The sequence below is a fragment of the Calliphora vicina genome, chromosome 4, assembly GCF_958450345.1.
Source record: "Calliphora vicina chromosome 4, idCalVici1.1, whole genome shotgun sequence".
Classification (NCBI taxonomy): domain Eukaryota; kingdom Metazoa; phylum Arthropoda; class Insecta; order Diptera; family Calliphoridae; genus Calliphora; species Calliphora vicina.
In genome coordinates, this window is record NC_088783.1 from 97,520,471 (window position 1) to 97,541,540 (window position 21,070).

The 21,070-nt window shown below is 33.0% G+C and overlaps 1 protein-coding gene across 1 annotated transcript in view; it reads right to left on the minus strand.

The window, feature by feature from the left end:
* Positions 1 to 16,499, minus strand: part of LOC135958838 (asparagine synthetase domain-containing protein CG17486) — a 74,779-nt gene extending 58,280 nt beyond the window's left edge. Inside the window, exon 1 of the mRNA XM_065509755.1 lies at positions 16,428 to 16,499. Coding sequence (XP_065365827.1) covers positions 16,428 to 16,490 — 63 coding nt within the window. The 5' untranslated portion in view covers positions 16,491 to 16,499. The remainder of the gene's footprint in view (positions 1 to 16,427) is intronic.
* Positions 16,500 to 21,070: the final 4,571 nt, after the last annotated feature.

Sequence of the window (21,070 nt, forward strand, 5' to 3'; positions counted from 1 at the left end):
ACTAGTAACGTTTTAGAAAAATCACTGGAACAACTGTAGTAACAGGAACTTTTAATATCGTTCTTTCACATTTTCAACATACTGTTAAATGTCGTTCTTTTATATCTTTCAACACAAATTGGCAACGTTTTTAAAAAATCAATGGTAACAAAACAAAAAAATAACAGTTAGTTTTCCTGTCGTTCTTTTACGTATTTCAACAAACTGTTAAATGTCGTTCTTTTATATTTTTCAACATTCACTGGTAACAACAGTTACTGCCTCTTTTTAGGCGCATAATTTTATTTATATCCAACACAGTGTATAAAATAAAATGTTAAGTACCATATCAGTTAATTCTCTTAAAATTTTGTTGCATTTGCTTAATTCTGTTATTTTCCCATTTAAAAAAAACGTTTTTAAATCAGCAAATATAAGTTTTTGGTTAACATACGAGCAGATTTAAGAATTAAAATAATAAGAATGAACATAATTGTTATTTTGCTTAACATAGACAAAACGTGATCACGGCCACTGTTTAAAAGAACAGTGATTTATAAATCACGTTCACTGAGAACGACGTTCTTCAAAAATCACGGGATCGCTCATCTCTAGTGCATACATATGTATATTACAAAACGGCAAGATTCTGTAATTTTCTGTTTGTTGTTGATTTTTATTTAATCCATAAATTTGACAAGTAGAAAATAAAAGATATATGTATATATTGTATCAACGTATACAATTTTTTTTTGCAAAAATATGGGAAAAAATGTGAAATGTTTTTAGGGGATATTTGTTATATATTTTGTTTATAAAATCAAAAGTTGTAGACGGGTTTTAATCATTTAGGGTTTGTTTTGTTTAGAATTTTGTTTTCAATTCGCGAAAAAATTAACAGCGTAGCTACATTTTCCAATTTGTAATGCCGTTTTAAAAAACAAAAAATTTCGAAATTTAGCTAACAAATTATTTTTTTGCACACAAAATTTATATTTCTAAAACTACAGCGCAGATTAAAAAAGTTTCAGTCTTACTTAAAGATAATTTTGCGGAATTTCGGTTTTTCTAGTTTATTCAATACGCTAAACCGTTTTTGAATTACCTGAACATATGTATGTAGTGCAAACTAATCCATTTTTTAAATAACGGTATATCTCGAAAAAAAAGAGCTAACCTTAAAAACGATAATCACCACTGGGTGGTGACAAAAAAAATCAATTTCGTGCACAGTGTAATTTTTATTCATATATGTATGTTTGGATTATGTTTGACTTGCATTTGATTTGAAAATATTGTTACGTTTTAATCTTTTCACAACGTTTGGTTTATTTCCTTTAAATAAACCGGATAGTAGTGTAAAAATTGTAACAACTCTTTATTTATTTAAAATGTACAACAACCACAGAATTAAATAGTCACTCAATGTTTTTTATACACGTTTATAAATTCGCAGAAATACAGACACACTTTATAATGTACACGAATTCACTTAAAAAATACAACACACTTTAAGTCTCTGATAAACTCACTAACGACTGCAAACTCTGCCACTATTTATAACACTGCCATCTGCACTCTAGATTGCTCTTTAACTGTCTAGAGCTTTCTAATACATACGCCATCTGTGGTGTACTTTCTACAATGTTCTTTAACTGAATATTCGAATTCGAATATACGGTCGCAGAAAACAGCGCTGCCATACTTACGATCAATGGTTAACTGAAAGCTTTTATTCAATGTTAATAATGCCCACAGATATGTTAGAGGCACTGCTATTTGAAAGCATTATGCAACTTTTAAATTTCCCGTTAAAATCGTTATATTTGAATTCAAGTACAATTTCGTAACACTGCCCGCTTAAGCCTGTTCGTCCCGAATAGGCATAGATTCACTTCTCTCATAGGCAGCTAGTCGTTCTAGATGTACGACCTTCATTTTAGATCTCGGGCTCTTTTATTTCTGTATTCTCTACACCACGTCGTTTAATCTCCTAATCACCTTGTATGGTCCATCCCAATGGGTTTGTAGTTTTGGAGACATTCCTTTCTTACGTTGTGGGTTATACAGCAGTACAAGTTGGCCTTCATTAAATCCCTCAGAATTCGCTGCTCGATCGTATCTGGCTTTCATTTTGTCGCTGGTCATTTTTATTCGTCTGCGTAAGAATTCGTGAAGTTCGTTAAGGTCATCATGCTCTTGGGAAGTGTTTTCATTATTTGATGAGGGCTTAATACCGAATTCTAAATTACCAGGCAACTTGAGTTCTGTCCCGAAGACAATTGTTGCAGGTGTTCGAGAGGTATGTTTGGTATGTGTTCATCCCATTCCTTCTGGTGTGCACTGAACACTTTTCTTAAATATTCCTCCAGGGTGCGATTGAATCTTTCGACCATGCCATCAGATTGAGGATGCAGTGGCGTTGTTCTAGTGTTTCTTATTCCGTATAAATCGCACATTTCCTTGAATACGGCTGATTCAAAATTTCTACCCTGATCCGAGTGCAACTCCAGTGGAACACCAATGAGAAATGGGGTAATTTCTCTGCAATATAGACCAATCTGCACTGGACTCTATATGCATTAGTCGAACGTCAATGACACGTTCCTTTTCCTCGGCTTTTGCGCAATGCTTGCATTCCAGGTTGCAAGGCCGTCTTGAGAGCGCGTCCGCATTGCCGTGTTTCAAACGCTTCCGGTGTTCGATGCTAAAGTCATACCTCTGAAGCCGCTCAATCCAACGAGCCCTTCAGGTTGTTTAAATTGCAAGAACCACCTGAGGGCAGAATATCGGTTCTCAGTTGGAAGTGCTGACCATACAAATACTTGTGGAAATGCTTCACACACTCTAATACTGCCAGAAGTTCACGGTGCGTTACGCAGTAATTTCTCTCAGGCTTGGAAAGTATTCGGCTGTAGTAGCCTATGACCTTTTCCGTCCCGTTGATCACCTGCGAAAGCACACCACGTATTCCGTACCCACTCGCATCGCTGTCTAGCACAAACTTCGCCCCTGGGATGGGATATGCCAAAATTGGTGCTGTACACAACAATTCCTTTAACTGAAGGAATGTCTGTTCTTGAGATTCACTCCACAGGAACGCTCGCGACTTCTGCGTTAGCTCATGTAGGCTTGCGGCAACACTGGCAAAATTCGGTACAAATCGTTGGTAGTACGTGCAAAGGCCTAGAAAACTGCGCAATTCGTGAAGATTTCTCGGATGAGGCCAGTCCTTTACGGCTCGTATTTTATCTTCATCTGTTGATATGCAGTCTGCTGTTACGCGATGCTCTAAATACTTAACTTCTTTCTGGAACAATGCACATTTCTTTACGCTAAGTTTTAGTCCAGCCGCAGCTATTCGTGGAGAAGTTCTTAATTCTTTAAGGTTTTTCAGGTGTTCATCGAAAGACTTCCCCATTACAGGACATCACATTAAACTGTCATAATCCATCACTAGCACTAATGGCAGTTTTCTCTTTGTCTTTTTCTTTTTCTGCAATCTCTACCTGCCAATAACCACTTTGCAAGTCCAATGTGGAGAACCATTTTGTTCCAGCTAATGTGTCAATTCTTGGTAGCGGGTAGCTGTGTTTCTTGGTAACGTCGTTCAGCTTTCTATAATCGACGCAAAACCTAGTGCTGGCGTCTTTCTTTTTAACTAACACAACAGGCGAGCTCCAAGGAATTGAAGATGGTTCGATTACTCCATTCGGCTCCATTTCGTTAACTGAGGAATTGCTAGAGGAATGCTTCTGGGCGCCTGCTTTATGGGCCTCGATTCGCCAGTATTTATTTGATGCTTTACAATTGCCGTTCTACCTTGGCTTTGACTTTTTAAGGCGAAGACCGAGGTATGTTTCTTCAGAAGCTGTTTGGCCTTATTTCTATCGGGCGGCCACATATTCCGCTAGTAGCTCGTGTTCTTTGGTAGATTTATTGGCAGGTTCCGGATTTTTCTCGCAATTGATTACTGCCTCTGCTGAAGTGCATCGACCTATTTCGGAATTTGGCTTAACGACTTTTTCAGAGCTGGACAGGTTAAGCACTCTTACAGGAACTATTTTGTTGTTGCAGGGTTTAACGAGGGCTTTTGCTGTTATAAGATCACTTTTTATTTCTGCTGGTTCTACCACCCTCAAACTGTTGTCCTCACAATCTCCCTCCATACAGGCCCATATTAAAGTTTCTGACTGTGGTGGTAGTCTCTGATGCTCGACGGTAACTAGCTTTCTTACTTGAGTCCTATTTTCATATCCCAGCTCTTGTCCCATAGTGCTAGCTCGTTTTAGTTTAAAGGTTCTTGTAACGATTGATGATTCGACTGCTGGTTGTTTCTTGGAGGCGAAACAGATCTGGTTCGTTTTCTCGGTGCTTTTCAGTTTCGCTGAATATGACCAGATTTACCGCAATTATAACATTTTACTCTGGCTTTGCTATGCTTATCATTAAACGCCTCCAAGACCTTTTTTAATTCGTCGACTATATTTATCTCGTCTTCAGCAACAACCTCGATATTGCGCACCTTGCATATTTGCGGCTTTGAAATTATTTTCGCCGTTTCTTGCGCCAGTGCAAATGAGACTGTTTCAGCAAATGATGGTTTAGGTGTAGCACAAACCGCATGTTTTATTTCAGGATCGCGAATGCCATTGACGAATGCCTCTATCTTAATATGGTCCAAAAATGGATTTTTTTCCCCTGGATAAGTGAGCTGTAGCAAACGCTCGATTTCCAACGCAAAATCTTGTAGTGTCTCATAGCCTTATGCACTCTACCACGCAATTCCATTCGGTATAATTCTTTTTTATGTTCGCCACCGTACTTACGTTGTAGCGCCTCCATTATGTCATCATAACAATTTCTGTTGCTCGCTGGCATGCTTTCAAGAACTACCGCTGCATTTCCTTTTAAGGCCAAAATCAACTCACGCCGCTTGAATTCGTCTATCAGCCTCTTCTGCAATTCTGCCTTGTTACCTGCTGTTGGTAGCTACAACTTACTCAATTCTTTCTTGAGTTGTTCAACTTTTAGTTCCTCAAACTTCATGCTTATTATTTTGCAATCCCACTTCTGACACCAATTGTTACGTTTTAACCTTTTCAAAACGTTTGGTTTATTTCCTTTAAATAAACCGGATACTTTTGATTGCAAATAAAAGCCGTTTAGTAGTTTAAAAATTATAACAACTTTTTATTTATTTAAAATGTACAACAACCATAGAATTAAATAGTTACTCAATGTTTTTTATACACGTTTATAAATTCGCAGAAATACAGACACACTTTATAATGTACACGAATTCACTTGAAAAATACAACACACTTTAAGGCACTCAGTTGATATTTATTCGAAAAGCGTTTCTGATAAACTCACTAACGACTGCAACCTCTGCCACTATTTATAACACTGTCATCTGCACTCTAGATTGCTCTTTAACTGTCTAGAGCTTTCTAATACATACGCCATCTGTGGTGTAGTTTCTACAATGTTCTTTAACTGAATATTCGAATATACGGTCACAGCAAACAGCGTTGCCATTCTTATGATCAATGGTTAACTGAAAGCGTTTATTCAATGTTAATAATGCCCACAGATATGTTAGAGACACTGCTATTTTTAAATCAGCCGTTATATTTGAATTCAAGTACAATTTCGTAACAATATATACAATGAATCTTATGGTCATAGAATAAAATACACATAGAAGCTTTACTGAAAGACAAAATACCATTCCAATCCATATTGTTACGAAATTGTACTTGAATTCAAATATAACGATTTTAACGGCCGATTTAAAGTTGAATAATGCTTTCAAACAGCAGTGCCTCTCAAACTGTAACATATCTGTGGGTATTATTAACATTGAATAAATGCTTTGAGTTGATCGTAGGTATGGCAACGCTGAATGTTTGCTGCGACTCGTATATTCGAATTCGAAAGCTTTCGACTTCGAATATACGAGCTTTGGCAGTTAAAGAACATTGTAGAGAGTTCACCAGAGATGGCGTGTGTATTCGAAAGCTCTAGACTTCTAATATACGAGTTTTCACAGTTAAAGAGCATTGTAGAAAGTTCACCAGAGATTGCGTGTGTATTCGTAAGCTCTATATTTCGAATATACGAGTTTTGACAGTTAAAGAACATTGTAGAAAGTTCACCAGAGATGGCGTGTGTATAAATAGTGGCCATGGTTACAGTCGTGAGTTTCAGTTTATAGAGACTCTGAGTGCCTTAAAGTGTGCTGTATTTTCAAGTGTGTCTGTATTTCTGAGAATTTATAAACGTGTATAAAATAAAACATTGAGTGACTATTTAATTCTGTTGTTGTACATTTTAAATAAATAAAGAGTTGTTACAATTTTCAAATCACTAAACGACTTTTATTTGCAATCAATAGTATCCGGTTTATTTAAAGGAAATAAACCAACGTTAAAACATAACAATTGGTGTCAGAAGTGGGATTGCAAAATAATAAGCATGAAGTTTGAGGAACTAAAAGTTGAACTCAAGAAAGAATTGAGTAAGTCGGAGCTACCAACAGCAGGTAATAAAGCAGAATTGTAGAAGAGGCTCATAGATGAATTCAAACGGCGTGATATTGACATATGAGCTTACGAATTTGAGTATAAAGAAGAAATAGAAGTTTCTACCCGTGCAACAACAAACAGCATGAATTTAAGCACTATGTTTGCTGCTATGATGGACAAATTCAAAGAAACAAATGAGAAATTTCCTGAAGTTCAAGAAACTTCTTCAAGAAACTTCTAACATCAACAACGAGAAGCTTCTTGCCGACAACGAGAAACTTCTTGCTGAGGTTAAATCTGAAGTCAAAGAAACTATTAACAATTAGCTGAAATGGAAACAAAACTTCAAGAATCTTCTAGAGCCACAGATGAGAAAATACAGGAAATGTCTGAAGTTATTAACAGCAGAGTGGATGTCGTTGATCAAAAGGTATCAGAGTTAGAAACAAAAGTGAATAATGTTCAATGTCAAGAACGAGCAGTTATTAACAGCAGAATGGATGACATTGATAAATAGGTATCCGACTTGGTAACAAAATTGAATAATCATCAATGTCAAGAAGGAGCGGTACGAATTATTCCAGAATCCTCTAGTAGAATAAAAGCCCCTAGTTTTTATGGCACCTCACCATTGAATGTGTTTAGGTTCCAGTTTGATACGGTTGCCATTAGAAACGTGTGGAATGTCGAAGAAAAAGCTATCGAGTTGGTTTTGGCCTTAAAAGGAAATGCAGCGGTAGTCCTTGAAAGCGTGCAAGTAAGTAACAGAAATAGTTATGATGACATAATGGATGCTCTACAACGTAAGTATGGTGGAAAGAAATATACCGAATGGAATTGAGTGGTAGAGTTCAGAAACCCAAATGAGACGCTACAAGACTTTGCGACGGAAATTGAACGTTTGATGCAGCAGAAAAATAGCAATCTTACGGCTAGTGGATACATCAACGGTCAGAAGCACATCTTTACTATAGACACTGGAGCGTCTCAGTCTATCAACAGACCTGACTTAGTAAAGAAAACAATAGAACCACTATGCGGGGTAAGTCTGCGCACTGCTACAGGAGAGCCTGTCACTGTCTATGGTTAAGTAAATGTGAAATTAACCATTGCCAACATGTATCATGTATTTATTGTTGCCGACATTGTGGACGAAGTAATTATTGGTACTGATTTCTTGATTACTCATGACATTACTTTGGATATGGGACTAAAGGTTATAATTTGGCGAAATGTGGAGATTCCCCTTGACGTCGGATATGAAAATAGGACTGAAGTAAGAAAGCTAGTTACCATCGAGATTGTGAGGACAACAGTTTGTGGGTGGTAGAACCAGCACAAATAAAAAGTGATCTTGTAACAGCAAAAGCCCTTGTTAAAACCTGCAACAAAATAGTTCCTGTAAGAGTGCTTAACCTGTCCAGCTATGAAAAAGTCGTTAAGCCAAATTCCGAAATAGGTCGATGCACTTCAGCAGAGGCAGTAATCAATTGCGAGAAAAACCCGGAACCAGCCAATAAACCCACCAAAGAACACGAGCTACTAGCGGAATATGTAGGGAAATGGGTAGGAGGATTAGCGCCACCCGATAGAAATAAGGCCAAACTGCTTCTGAAGAAACAAACCTCGGGCTTCGCCTTAAAAAGTCAAAGCCAAGGTAGAACGGCAATTGTAAAGCATCAAACAAATAGGGGCAAAGCGAGGCCCAATAAGCAGGCGCCCAGAAGTATTCCTCTAGCAAAACGAAGTGAGGTGAAGGAGCTGGTTAACGAAATGGAGCGGCATGGAGTAATAGAACCATCTTCAAGTACCATCTTCAGCACTAGATTTTGCGTCGATTATAGAAAGCTGAACGACGTTACCAAGAATTACTGCTACCCGCTATCAAGAATTGACGACAGCCTGGACACATTAGCTGGACAAAATGGTTCTCCACATTGGACTTGCAAAGTGGTCGTGGGCAGGTAGAGATTGCAGAAAAAGACAAAGAGAAAACTGCGTTTAGTGCTAGTGATGGATTATGGCAGTTTAATGTGATGCCCTTTGGACTCTGCAATGCTCCAGCCACATTCGAGCGTTTAATGAAACATGTGTTGAAAGGACTTCACTGGAAGTCATGCTTGGTGTACCTCGAAGACATAATTGTCAAGGGGAAGTCTTTCGATGAACACCTGAAAAACCTTAAAGAATTCATATAAGGCGTTCTCGTTAGCCCAGCTGTTTTACCCCAACTGTCAAAATTTTTGTTTATGTTGTGTACTTTTAAGTGCGCGCGATATATGTATGTGTGTGTGTTTGTGCGTACACTTGTTTAGCGTTGTTTTACAATCATTTCTTCTTTTTTCTACGCGTTTGAACTCTTCATCGAATATTTTTACACCCTCCATATGAAATAAAGTAATTAATATAAATCTTACACTGTTTTTTTTATTATTAAATTTCAGTTTAAATTCGCCTAGCTTTATTTTTTTGACAGATGGGGTAAAAATAAAAAACAAAATGTATGTTGTTTTTGAATTGTTGTAGGGACAAGTACACCTTATATGAATTCGCCTTGGGCAACGTAAACGTCATTATTTCTTCACTGAATACCAAACAAATGTTGACAGTCATCGATAAATGGCAACGGGAATACGGATTTACAACAAACATTTAAAAACGGCATTATGGTGTGTCGACGACGCCAAACAGAATAAGGGTGAGTATTTTGTCTGCGTTGTCGCCTGCCATAATGCGTTTTTTGCTTTCCATACAAATATCCGTCACACATGCAATCTCCAAATAATTTTTTATGTAACCGAACGAGCCGCTAACTGTACCATGTTATTTTGTAACAACGTGGTTCGAACATACCATCGACAAGAATTGCCCACACGAGACAAATTCGTGTCTGGTCAAAAAGGAGTTAGCAATAGACTTTGACAGTTTCGAAACTAAAATTTATAAACAAAGTACGACTCTCTATTTTTTCTATATTACTCTCTCACATATACGGGTACCATGTGAATTCAACACCATCACAAAGTATACAGAGGTGTCAAATTTGACAGTTCAAAAACACTAAAATCAGCTTTTTTTGAAATTGTTTCGATAGAAAGAGAAAACAAATTTGTTCATCTTTCGATGAACACCTGAAAAACCTTAAAGAATTCATATAAGGCGTTCTCGTTAGCCCAGCTGTTTTACCCCAACTGTCAAAATTTTTGTTTATGTTGTGTACTTTTAAGTGCGCGCGATATATGTATGTGTGTGTGTTTGTGCGTACACTTGTTTCGCGTTGTTTTACAATCATTTCTTCTTTTTTCTACGCGTTTGAACTCTTCATCGAATATTTTTACACCCTCCATATGAAATAAAGTAATTAATATAAATCTTACACTGTTTTTTTTATTATTAAATTTCAGTTTAAATTCGCCTAGCTTTATTTTTTTGACAGATGGGGTAAAAAGAAAAAACAAAATGTATGTTGTTTTTGAATTGTTGTAGGGACAAGTACACCTTATATGAATTCGCCTTGGGCAACGTAAACGTCATTATTTCTTCACTGAATACCAAACAAATGTTGACAGTCATCGATAAATGGCAACGGGAATACGGATTTACAACAAACATTTAAAAACGGCATTATGGTGTGTCGACGACGCCAAACAGAATAAGGGTGAGTATTTTGTCTGCGTTGTCGCCTGCCATAATGCGTTTTTTGCTTTCCATACAAATATCCGTCACACATGCAATCTCCAAATAATTTTTTATGTAACCGAACGAGCCGCTAACTGTACCATGTTATTTTGTAACAACGTGGTTCGAACATACCATCGACAAGAATTGCCCACACGAGACAAATTCATGTCTGGTCAAAAAGGAGTTAGCAATAGACTTTGACAGTTTCGAAACTAAAATTTATAAACAAAGTACGACTCTCTATTTTTTCTATATTACTCTCTCACATATACGGGTACCATGTGAATTCAACACCATCACAAAGTATACAGAGGTGTCAAATTTGACAGTTCAAAAACACTAAAATCAGCTTTTTTTGAAATTGTTTCGATAGAAAGAGAAAACAAATTTGCGGTTTAATACAGACAGTGCGTTAAAACAAACAACTATATAAATAAGCACAAAACCAAACCAGTTGAAATTGTTTCGAGCGAAAGAGATAAATATATTTTTTTTGCCGTATCGCCTCTGTATACTTTGTGACACCATTGTCAGAAATGTAAACTAGAGATGAGCAATATTTCCATACCTGTGATTTAATCACTGTGATTGAAAAATCATTGGTAACAACAGTTACTGAATATAGCAAGTAACAGGTACATTTAAGTCGTTCTCTCATATTTTTCAACATACTGTTAAATGTCGTTTCTTAATATTTTTCAACATTCACTGGTAACGTTTTTAAAAAATCACTGGTAACAAATGGAGAAAGTAACAGGTACTTTTAATGCCGTTCTTTTTTTCGTTCTTTTCACTGGTAACAACAGTTACTGCATATTTTTAGGCGCATAATTTTATATATCAGTTAGTTCTCTTAAAATTTTGTTGCATTTGCTTAATTCTGTTATTTTCCTATGTTTTTTTAACAGATGTTTTTAAATCAGCAAATATTAGTTTTTGGTTAACATAAGAACAGATTTAAGAATGAAAATAATACATAATTCGTCAATTCACAAGGTCTCTTATCATGTCATATTGTCATAATGTCCTAATATTTTACAATGGTTTTTATTGTTTTTCAAGCAAAAAATGTTCTACAATAATACTACTCTGTATGCTATGTTTATTGTGTTATCGTAACCAACCAGCAGAGACCTGCTACGAATGCTTAAGAGTCGGTTAAGACGAGCTGCTGAGTCGTGATATATTAGGACATTATGACTGATAAGAGACCTTGTGAATTGACCAAATGTATTCTTCTTAACATAATTGTTATTTTGCTTAACATAGACAAAACGTGATCACTGTTTAAAAGAACAGTTATTTATAAATCACGTTCACTGAGAACAACGTTCTTCAAAAATCACGGGATCGCTCATCTCTAATGTAAACACATCAAATGTCTTGAAATTTTAACTAAAAATTGTCGATTAAATATAGTTCAATTCACGTTAATTCTTTAACACACATAATTTTTTAATTTTATTCTACACTTTAGCACATTTTAATTCTCAAAACACGTCCAATTTTCACAAACTAAAAATAAATTTTTTTTTATAATTTTTGACCAAGGCGAATTTATATACCAGGTGGTGTCGATAGCACAGCTGATTATTGTTTACTTTACTTTTTTAGATGTTTGAGCTGTCAAATTGTCTTGTGTTTGTTGCGGCGAATTATATAACAAACGTAAAAATAACAAAAACAACATGGAAACTTTGACAGCTTAACGGCCATTTTCACAATGTACGATTATTTCATTTTAACCGGAAAATTAACTAACTGTCGGTTTGTTTAACAGGGACCATTTAACCAACGGTTACCGATTTTCGTTTCACCATCATTTGATTACTTAACCAAAGCATTCAGTAGAAAGTATGGCAATAATGCATACATTTGTTTACGAAAAATAGTGTAATGAAAGATTGAAATATAAAAAATTGTCTAAAAGACGGCATAACAAATAATAATTTGTGTTTTCTTAGTGGTATAATAAAAAAACGTATAAAACTCAAAAATATTAAGGTACCTAACTGTAAAATTTACAGAACAAACTGAACAACAATTACTGAAAACCAACAAGGAAAAGTGCACATTTGTTGTTTGGTTTGTAAGTGCAATATCCGGGTGGTATATGGATCACCCCGTGCAAAATTTACTTTTATTCGCTTTACACTTTTAAAAATTATAAATATTACAAAAATATAAATGTTTTTCCATGTTCTTTTATTATATTTCTTACAATTAAGATGCTAACCGGCGAAATTTATTCGGTTATATTTAACAGCAACTTTGTTGTTAAATAGTGTCAGTTAAGAATTAATCGTACATTGTGAAATTCATATTAGCCTAACTTGCGGTTAAAGTTCACGTTAACTTTTAATCGTACATTGTGAAAATGGCCATAAACCACATAAACAAAAACAAATTACAAGTGGTTTTTGTAAATGTTGTACTTGTTGTAGAATCGACACCTCCTAGTATATAAATTCGCCTTTATTTTCGACATTTTATTTTGTTTATAGTAGAATTTAAACTACACAGAGTTTAAATTTTCCGTATTGAATATCGTATAAAATTTAAAACATTTTTATAAAACTCTGTCTGGTGAAGAATAAAAAGGCACTAACACTTAGAGTTAGATACATTTTACTAACACATATTTAGAGTTAGGTACTGCTTAGGGTTCTATAAGTCGATTGTTCGAGCAATCTACTATTTCCTGAAAAAAGTTCAAAAGTCCAAATCGACTTTTTGGTCGGAAAAAAATCGAACAATCGATTATGTTATCTCAAAAGTCGAATAGTCGAAATTAGTCGAAATAGTTGATAAAAGTCGACTTTTTAGATTGTTAAAAAAAAATATTGCACTTGCATTTTTTGTAGTGTATGCTAATATATGTAAATAATTAATAAATAAATGTTTATAAAATAAAGCTTTTTTCTACACAAAATTCTTACAACATTATTTTAACTATTATCGCCTTGATGAATTTCAGATCTTAGAGCGAGAGAAAAATTAAAATGTAGTTAAAAATCGATGAGACGAGATATAGAAAGATAAATTTATATATTTCTCCCTCTTTTAAATCTACCGTGGTTTATTATACATTTTCTTTTGTTAATTTTTCGTAAATTTTTTTTGTTTGCCTCCGCCATGTTGCTAAAAACAGCTGATTCGGGTCTATGTTAGTCTATGGTAGAAACCAAGGTGCATTTAATAAGGTGCCATCGACAGCACAGCTGATTATAGAAATAGCACGCACAAATGTCAAACTACATATATAAAAAATATCCGCCCCGTACGCACGTATGTCAAACTCTATATATAAAAAATAAGTGAATTCGCCTGTATTTATTTCAATTCGCCACTGCTGTCACCAAGGTGCATTTAATAAGGTGCCATCGGCAGCACAGCTGATTATAGAAATAGCACGCACAAATGTCAAACTACATATATAAAAAATATTCGCCCGTACGTCCGTATGTCAAACTCTATATATAAAAAATAAGTGAATTCGCCTGTATTTATTTCAATTCGCCACTGCTGTCACCTTGTTAAATACGCCTTGGCTGTCACCTTGTTAAATACGCCTTGGTAGAAACCATGTATTTTTTACAAGAAATGAAAAAAAGTTGAAAAAGGTCGAAAATAGACGAAAAAAGTCAATTAACTAAAAAGTCGAATGCTCGAAAAATCGACTTTTCATAAACTACCAAAAGTCGAAAGTTCGAAATGTCGACTTTTTAAAAAACGGAAAAAGTCGAAAAGTCGACTTTTTGTTTCAGCTATAGAACCAAAGTAAATTATTTAAGTAGACTCAGTAGAACAGCTGACTATTTTTTTTATTCAGTCTGAACTGTCAATTCACTTGTGGTTGTTGTGGTGAAAAATACAACAAGCCCCAAAGCAAAAACAACAACAACAGGCAACTTTGACAGCTCAGACCTTAAACCAAAAACAAAATTGCTTGTGGTTGTTGTAAATGTTGTATTTGTTGTAGTACTGTCGCTACTTTATTAATTTACTTTGTATAGAATCCTAGCAGCGTTGCCGCCTTGGTCCAATTGGACCAAAATTGGTAGTTTGAAGTTAACAAATTGACTTTTGGTAGTTTGGTTGGTTTGTTCCGATATTTGTCGTATTTTGGTAGGCTACGTAATTTCTGAATACAGAAGTATTTTTAAGAACAAAATAATTAAAATAATAACGAAAATACTACTTATGTTAAGCCAAAATAAAGGCGGAACAAATCAAGATCTCCGTAACAGTTTATATTTTCATAATTTTTTTTCTGTTAATATTTACATTTTCTGTATTGTCGGTCTTCGGCCGGGCGAAGGGACTTTTAACTCTGGGGTGTATCGAACACCGGCTTCGCTAAAATCACTTTTCCGGTATATCAACATTTTCTGAAGTACTGTCATATAAATTCTAAAAGGAATTTTTGGTTCACAATATTAATAAACTGTACCATATTATATATCATATTAAAGGTATAGTGAAGCACTATTCAATGATACCCATAACGATCAGTTTGTTTTCCAAATATATGAGAAATGTACAATTATATGTATTGACTTTAAATTCCTATAACTCTTAAACTAAGAGAGAGCAGCCAAAAATATTAACGTTTTTGTGCTTCTAATTATGAAAGCTATCGACACCAAAAAAATTATAAAAATGCAAGCTGTTTCGCTGATCTTGATTTATACCTATGTGACAAACTATAATGTACTTAAGAGAGTTTCGTCAAGTTTCGTCAAATTTTATTTGCTTAAGCAAAGTGCGAAGCTGGTCGCACATTCCGTACGGAATCAGCTGTTTGTTTATTTTATACAAAGAAAATAGAGAAATAAATGAAAAGGATGAAGACAATTAATTTATTTTGATAAAATAATAAGAAATACGTATTTTTTTAATTGCATGTTGCACATAAATGTGCAAATGGAGCTAAATTGTTTTGAATGCACGTAAGTACATTATGGTCATCTAAAAGTTTCTTCGGATTTCCTTAAGCATTTGACAGACTTTTCGTTCAGTTATGACATTACCTTAAGCTAGCTTATGCATATTATAGTTCGGCCTTAATAAAACTACATATTTGCAAAATATGAAGATAGCATTTTCTAAAATATTTAGAGCCAGTTTTTGACTTCGTATTTAAATATGAATTATATTTAAGTTCTATTTAAATGCGAAAATGAGTTTCTCAGTGCTTTTTTAAATGATACTTAAATGGCCGACGTTGGTCATTTAAATTCTATTTAAGTTTCATAAACTACCATATGTTTTTGACAGCTGACTTTTGTTGTTTGGTTTTTTTTTCACTCTATTGTAGTAAAAAAAAAAAACAAACAACAGCGTCTTGCTAAAAAAAGCGTCTTGCAAAAACTACAATTCCGATGCGGGGCAATTGGAGCTTCTTTTGTGCATTTTCCTACCAATAATTTTATTGTTTAATAAACTTTTATTTCTTATTGGGCAAAATGTATCACTTTTTGTTTTGGTTGAACAGCTGTTTTAAGCAAAACTATCGATAAATTTTTGATATTTAGTAGTGCTACCATACTTTTATCTTATTTAAATAAGACAAATTATGTAGCACTGAAAAACTCAAACTGTATTTAAATACAACTTAATTTTAAGTTAAAATTAACTAAATACGTATTTAAATAACAAGTCAAAAACTGGGCATTAGTTTAGTCAGGTAAATGTGTATTTATTTAGTAGTGTTGAGTTCAAAAAATGCCAAAGGGCTCTCAAAACTTTTATTTTCTAATAATATGTATTAAACTCTGCTTCAATATCATTCTTCCTCTGGATAATTTTATAGCAGCAATAATATAATTTTAAGTTAACTATTAATTTTGAAACGAATTCATATAGCATTTCTCAAATATTTTAAATTTGGTAGGCTTTGGTAGCTTTTAATTAGAAATTTGGTAGGAAAAATATTTTATGAGTGGCAACGCTGAATCCTAGTACTGCTGTCAAAGAGTCGGACTTTTTGTATATACTGTGTTACGTGGAGACAGGGTGATATTAATTGTACCAATTGAGTCATTGGAGTACCATTCTACATTTCAGACTGAAATTGTTCCAATTTGTACTAACTTTTCATCATTGGTGTAATTAAAAACAAAAACACGTTTGCCGAACAGAATAGTAAATAAACTTTATTGTAACACTGAAATCGTTTAACATTTTTGGCTACCAAAATAGACATCTACCCATTATATTCAATCACAAACTTACGGAACTTTTTATACATGAATGTACTTGTGATGATTTCGAAATGCAGCAAAATATTCCACACATTTTATAAAAATTAAGTTTAATCAAGAAACTATAGTTTTACACGGTGCTGCCAGTATTGTTTCCATACTCATTCCCAATTAACGTTTTTGCATCCCCAGTTAACGATTTATAATCCCTAAAAAGGCCCACTTTATTGATTATGTACTTCCAAAAATTAAATTAAATGTGCATTTAAATATGCACAGAAAAACTAGATTTCATATTCTATCACAAAATTCATAAAATCAAATATTTTTTTTTACTGAAATGGGACCTATCACAAAAATTGTAAAATCAAATACAGAAATTCGTAAATATTTTATTGAAAAAAAATATTTTTTTCTTATTAAAAAAATATACAATTTATAAAATCAATTGTTTGAAAATTTATAGAAATTCAAACAATATACCTTGCTCCATGGCATAGAATAAACACGTAGAACGGAAGGAGAGAGTAATATACAAAGTAAATTAATAAAGTAGACTCAGTAGAACAGCTGACTATTTTTTTTATTCAGTCTGAACTGTCAATTCACTTGTGGTTATTGTGGTGTTTGTCCAAAAGCAAAAACAACAACAGGCAACTTTGACAGCTCAGACCTTAAACCAAAAACAAAATTGCTTGTGGTTTTTGTAAATGTTGTAGTACTGTCGCTACTTTATTAATTTACTTTGGGTACAGACACAGTTAACGATTTACGAATACTCGCCCTGTGTTTAACAAGAAGTTTATAAATGTTTCGAATAAAAAGTGTCCCCACTAATAAGTCTTAAGCTACGTATACACGGTTGTCATAAGCATTAAACACATTCAAGACAGCAGGCTACCAACTTCAATCTGTCAAAAATAAAATGCACACGTTTATATGGAGACGATTATTTTAACGACAGCACAGCTACACGGCCACACGACTACTCATGCCGATGTAGCCGAATTAAGGCTGGGTTAGCCGACCGTTGATGTAATGTAACCGTAATGTTGACTTAACGTAACACTTTAGTGCGATTATAGAACATTACACCCCGTCTACAACAGGCATGAAATGCTGTTAAAACATGATGTTAAGACTTCATGTTAAATTATTAATATGTTAATGGTGGAGTATCGTACTCATGCCAATATTAAGATATTTCATTATTTTTTGATTGTCAGCGAAGCAAATTCTATAAAATATGGGAACTGTTCGTATAATCCATTGATTTTAAAAGTTTCTTCAGCGTTAGCATCCATTTTTATTTATTTTTTGTTTTATAGAATTACAAAGCCAATCAATTTTTACACAATTTTCCACATTATTTTACAGCATTTATTTGTTTGTTTGTCGAATGAAAATTGTAAATGAAAAAAAAGCAACAAAATGGCTGCTGTCAAGCTTAAACGTCATTTCATGTTATAATAGAGTTGTTAAAACATATGGTTTAACAACCATGTTAAAACATGAGAAAAACGCTAACATGATGTCTCTATACCTAACACTAACATCGTGTTATTGTTAATGTTTAGCATTTCATGCCTGTTGTAGACGGTGTGTTAAAAACGTGTCATATGTTTTTGACATAAACAAACAAATTTAAACAGCTGTTTGAAAGTGTTATCAACACAATTGTTATAAATACTGTTCAAGCGATTTTATAATTTTTTTCTGCGATTTAAAAAAAATGTATTCATCATCATTGTGAAGTGCTTCGAAGTGACTTCATATATGTTTATATTAACCCATTAGGAGACAATTATAAATATTATTTATTACCTTGTCATACAGACTTTATTTATTAAAGGTCCGATAACTTAAAAATTAATTAATATTGTATTGTACTTTATACTAAGGGCCATTATTACAACTTGCCTTTATGTTCGTAATAGTAATAGTTAACTTTAAGGGTACCTTTTTCTATTGCTTAAAGTTTCACCTTTCACTATTTCGAACATAAAGGCAAGTTGTAATAATGGCCCTAATATGTTAATTTAATTTGTCTATACAAAATATTAATTTAATATTTTCAAACTTATTACTTTCGACTATTATTATTGGTATACATTTTATAAATGCTTGTATGAACTAATTTGTATAATAAGTAAATATTACCATAACAATAAAAAAGTTTTTTTTTTAGTAAAAATTGTGCTAAATTTCCCAATTATTGATAAATTCACTGACATTTACTGTTGTGGGATATGCTAGTTCCTTTGTCCCCGTTTACAATGCAGAAATTGAAAGGCAGACATTGTGTAATACACACTGTACCTCTTCAACACCTCGCCTTCAAACTTCGTCTGTCTAATTTTCAATTTCTGCATTGTAAACGTAGACTATGCGCATTTCACTGGTTGCTTAGGCCAGATCATCAGGAAATCTTTTCCCAAAAGGCTTTAGAAAAACCAAAGATATTATACAAATCAAACTATAGAGTGAATGAGAATTACAGACACTCAAGCTTTATTTGTAAAAATATCAAAGCTTAAACAAAAAATCAACAATAAACAGTGAGTTTATCTTTTCTTACATTTTGTTTTTTATTTATGTATTTATATTATTGAAATATTTAAAACATTTTTAGAACATTGAAAATATTGTTACACAGAAAAAAGTTTCAACATAAATATTATGATTCGAATTCATTGATTTCAATTCATAACATTTATAAATAATTTCTTAAATAGTATGATTTTTTTAATATTTTATGTTTTGAAATAAAATCTAGAAAGCTTGAAAAATATAATTTCAATTTCATTTTTATTTTTATGTTGTTCAAAAATGTTTGAAATTTTTCATGGAAAATTTTTATTTTTTTTTTGATTTTCAGCTACAAAATGATATAAAAAGCGCGAAAATTATTAAATTGATTTAAGAGGATGAAATGCTTTTATATTTATGAATGTTTTATTATGTTTAATGATAATTTTTAAGTTTCAGATATTCTCCTTTTTATCTTAAAATATTGGCCAATATATGGTTATTATGCAAATATTCTTGCACTAATTCATTATATAATACAATTATAATGCAATTTATTAAAAAAATTAAGTAAAAAAAGCAAAAATTTCCGTCATGTAAAATTTTATAATATTTATGAACATGTTCTTATTTTGAATGAAATAAGTTTGGGAAAAAAAGTCAAATTCGATTAATAATATTTATTACAAAATTCATTCCAATTATGAATTTCTTTTTTCTGTGTAAGCGTTCATAAGTATTTTTTATACAAGACTTATAAAATCAACAAGTTGACAACACCGTTAGTAAATGTCACGTAGAAACGTAAAGAAATTCTGTTTTTAACAGGTTCAGACGTTACAGTTACGTTACATTTTGTCACTATAACTGCTTTAACTATTTTACACACAATAGAAACGATCAGCTGTTCCGTTCCGTTAAGGTTACATTACATTACAGTCGGCTAATCCACCCTTTAGGCTAATTTCTATTTTTGTCAGCTACAAAACAGAAATAGTGTTGCTAATATAATAAACAAATGTAAATCAAATTAGTGCTTAAAAAAAATATATTTTTTTACTTAATTAAGAGAAGTTTCTGATAACCATATTGAAATAAATTAATAACAGGTACATAATTAATTATAACCATATATATATTTTTACTCAAAATAATTGCTTCAATCTTAATTACTTTGGAATTTTGTACGATTATTTTTTATTAAAGTGGCACCACTGAATTATAAATCAGCTGTTTACTTTGTAGCTGTCGTCTTTAAAATAATTCAGTAGCTGCCACACGACTACAACTGTAACCAGCAGAATTTGTGTACGTGTAGCCTGCTGTCTTGAATGTGTTTAATGCAATATTCTTACAATATTGTCAGAACATGCTCATAAAATGGTTAACACAACCATGAGAACTTATGTTGAAACATATGGGTGTTAACCATTTATTGAACATTTGCTGACAATATTGTAAGAATATGACAACCGTGTATACGTAGCTTTAGAAAGAAAAAACTGTTAAATTGCTATAAATATGGCATAGTTTTTATATATACAGATCAGGTTGAATATCAAGTTTTTGGCGGAAAAATTATCATAAACTTGAAAATGGGTATTCACAATAATATCACTTATGTGTAAAGTTTCATGGAATCAAAAAGAAGATTGTTAAAATCTTACAAAGCTAATTGAAAGATGGTATCGTCAAATAAGGTTTTACTATTCGGATAATTGTTTTCGAATCGTTCTCCAGTGTACACATATCTATATATGTATATATTAGAGCCCTGCATGAATGACTCTATTTGTCACCCACAATGAGTAATCCATTGCTTTGCACTCAAATCATTTTTTGTTTTGAATATTATTTACAAAGTGTACGTACCAAGAGCGGAAACTAGAAAAAAACTCAAACAAAATAATCACACATACGAGTGTTGTTTTTGTTTGCACATAGTTTTTCCTACTAATACATTTTCACGACTTAGGCAAAGTAAATTAAATTAATTTTTAAATTAATTAATTTAATTTACTTTGGACTTAGGTTTCTGACAACTGAGTTGTCTTTGACAGGAGAGTTTCCGCTCTATGTCTATTATCTATGGTACGTACTTTCGATTTTAATAATTCGAATTTTTGTTCTACTCAATCAATGCGA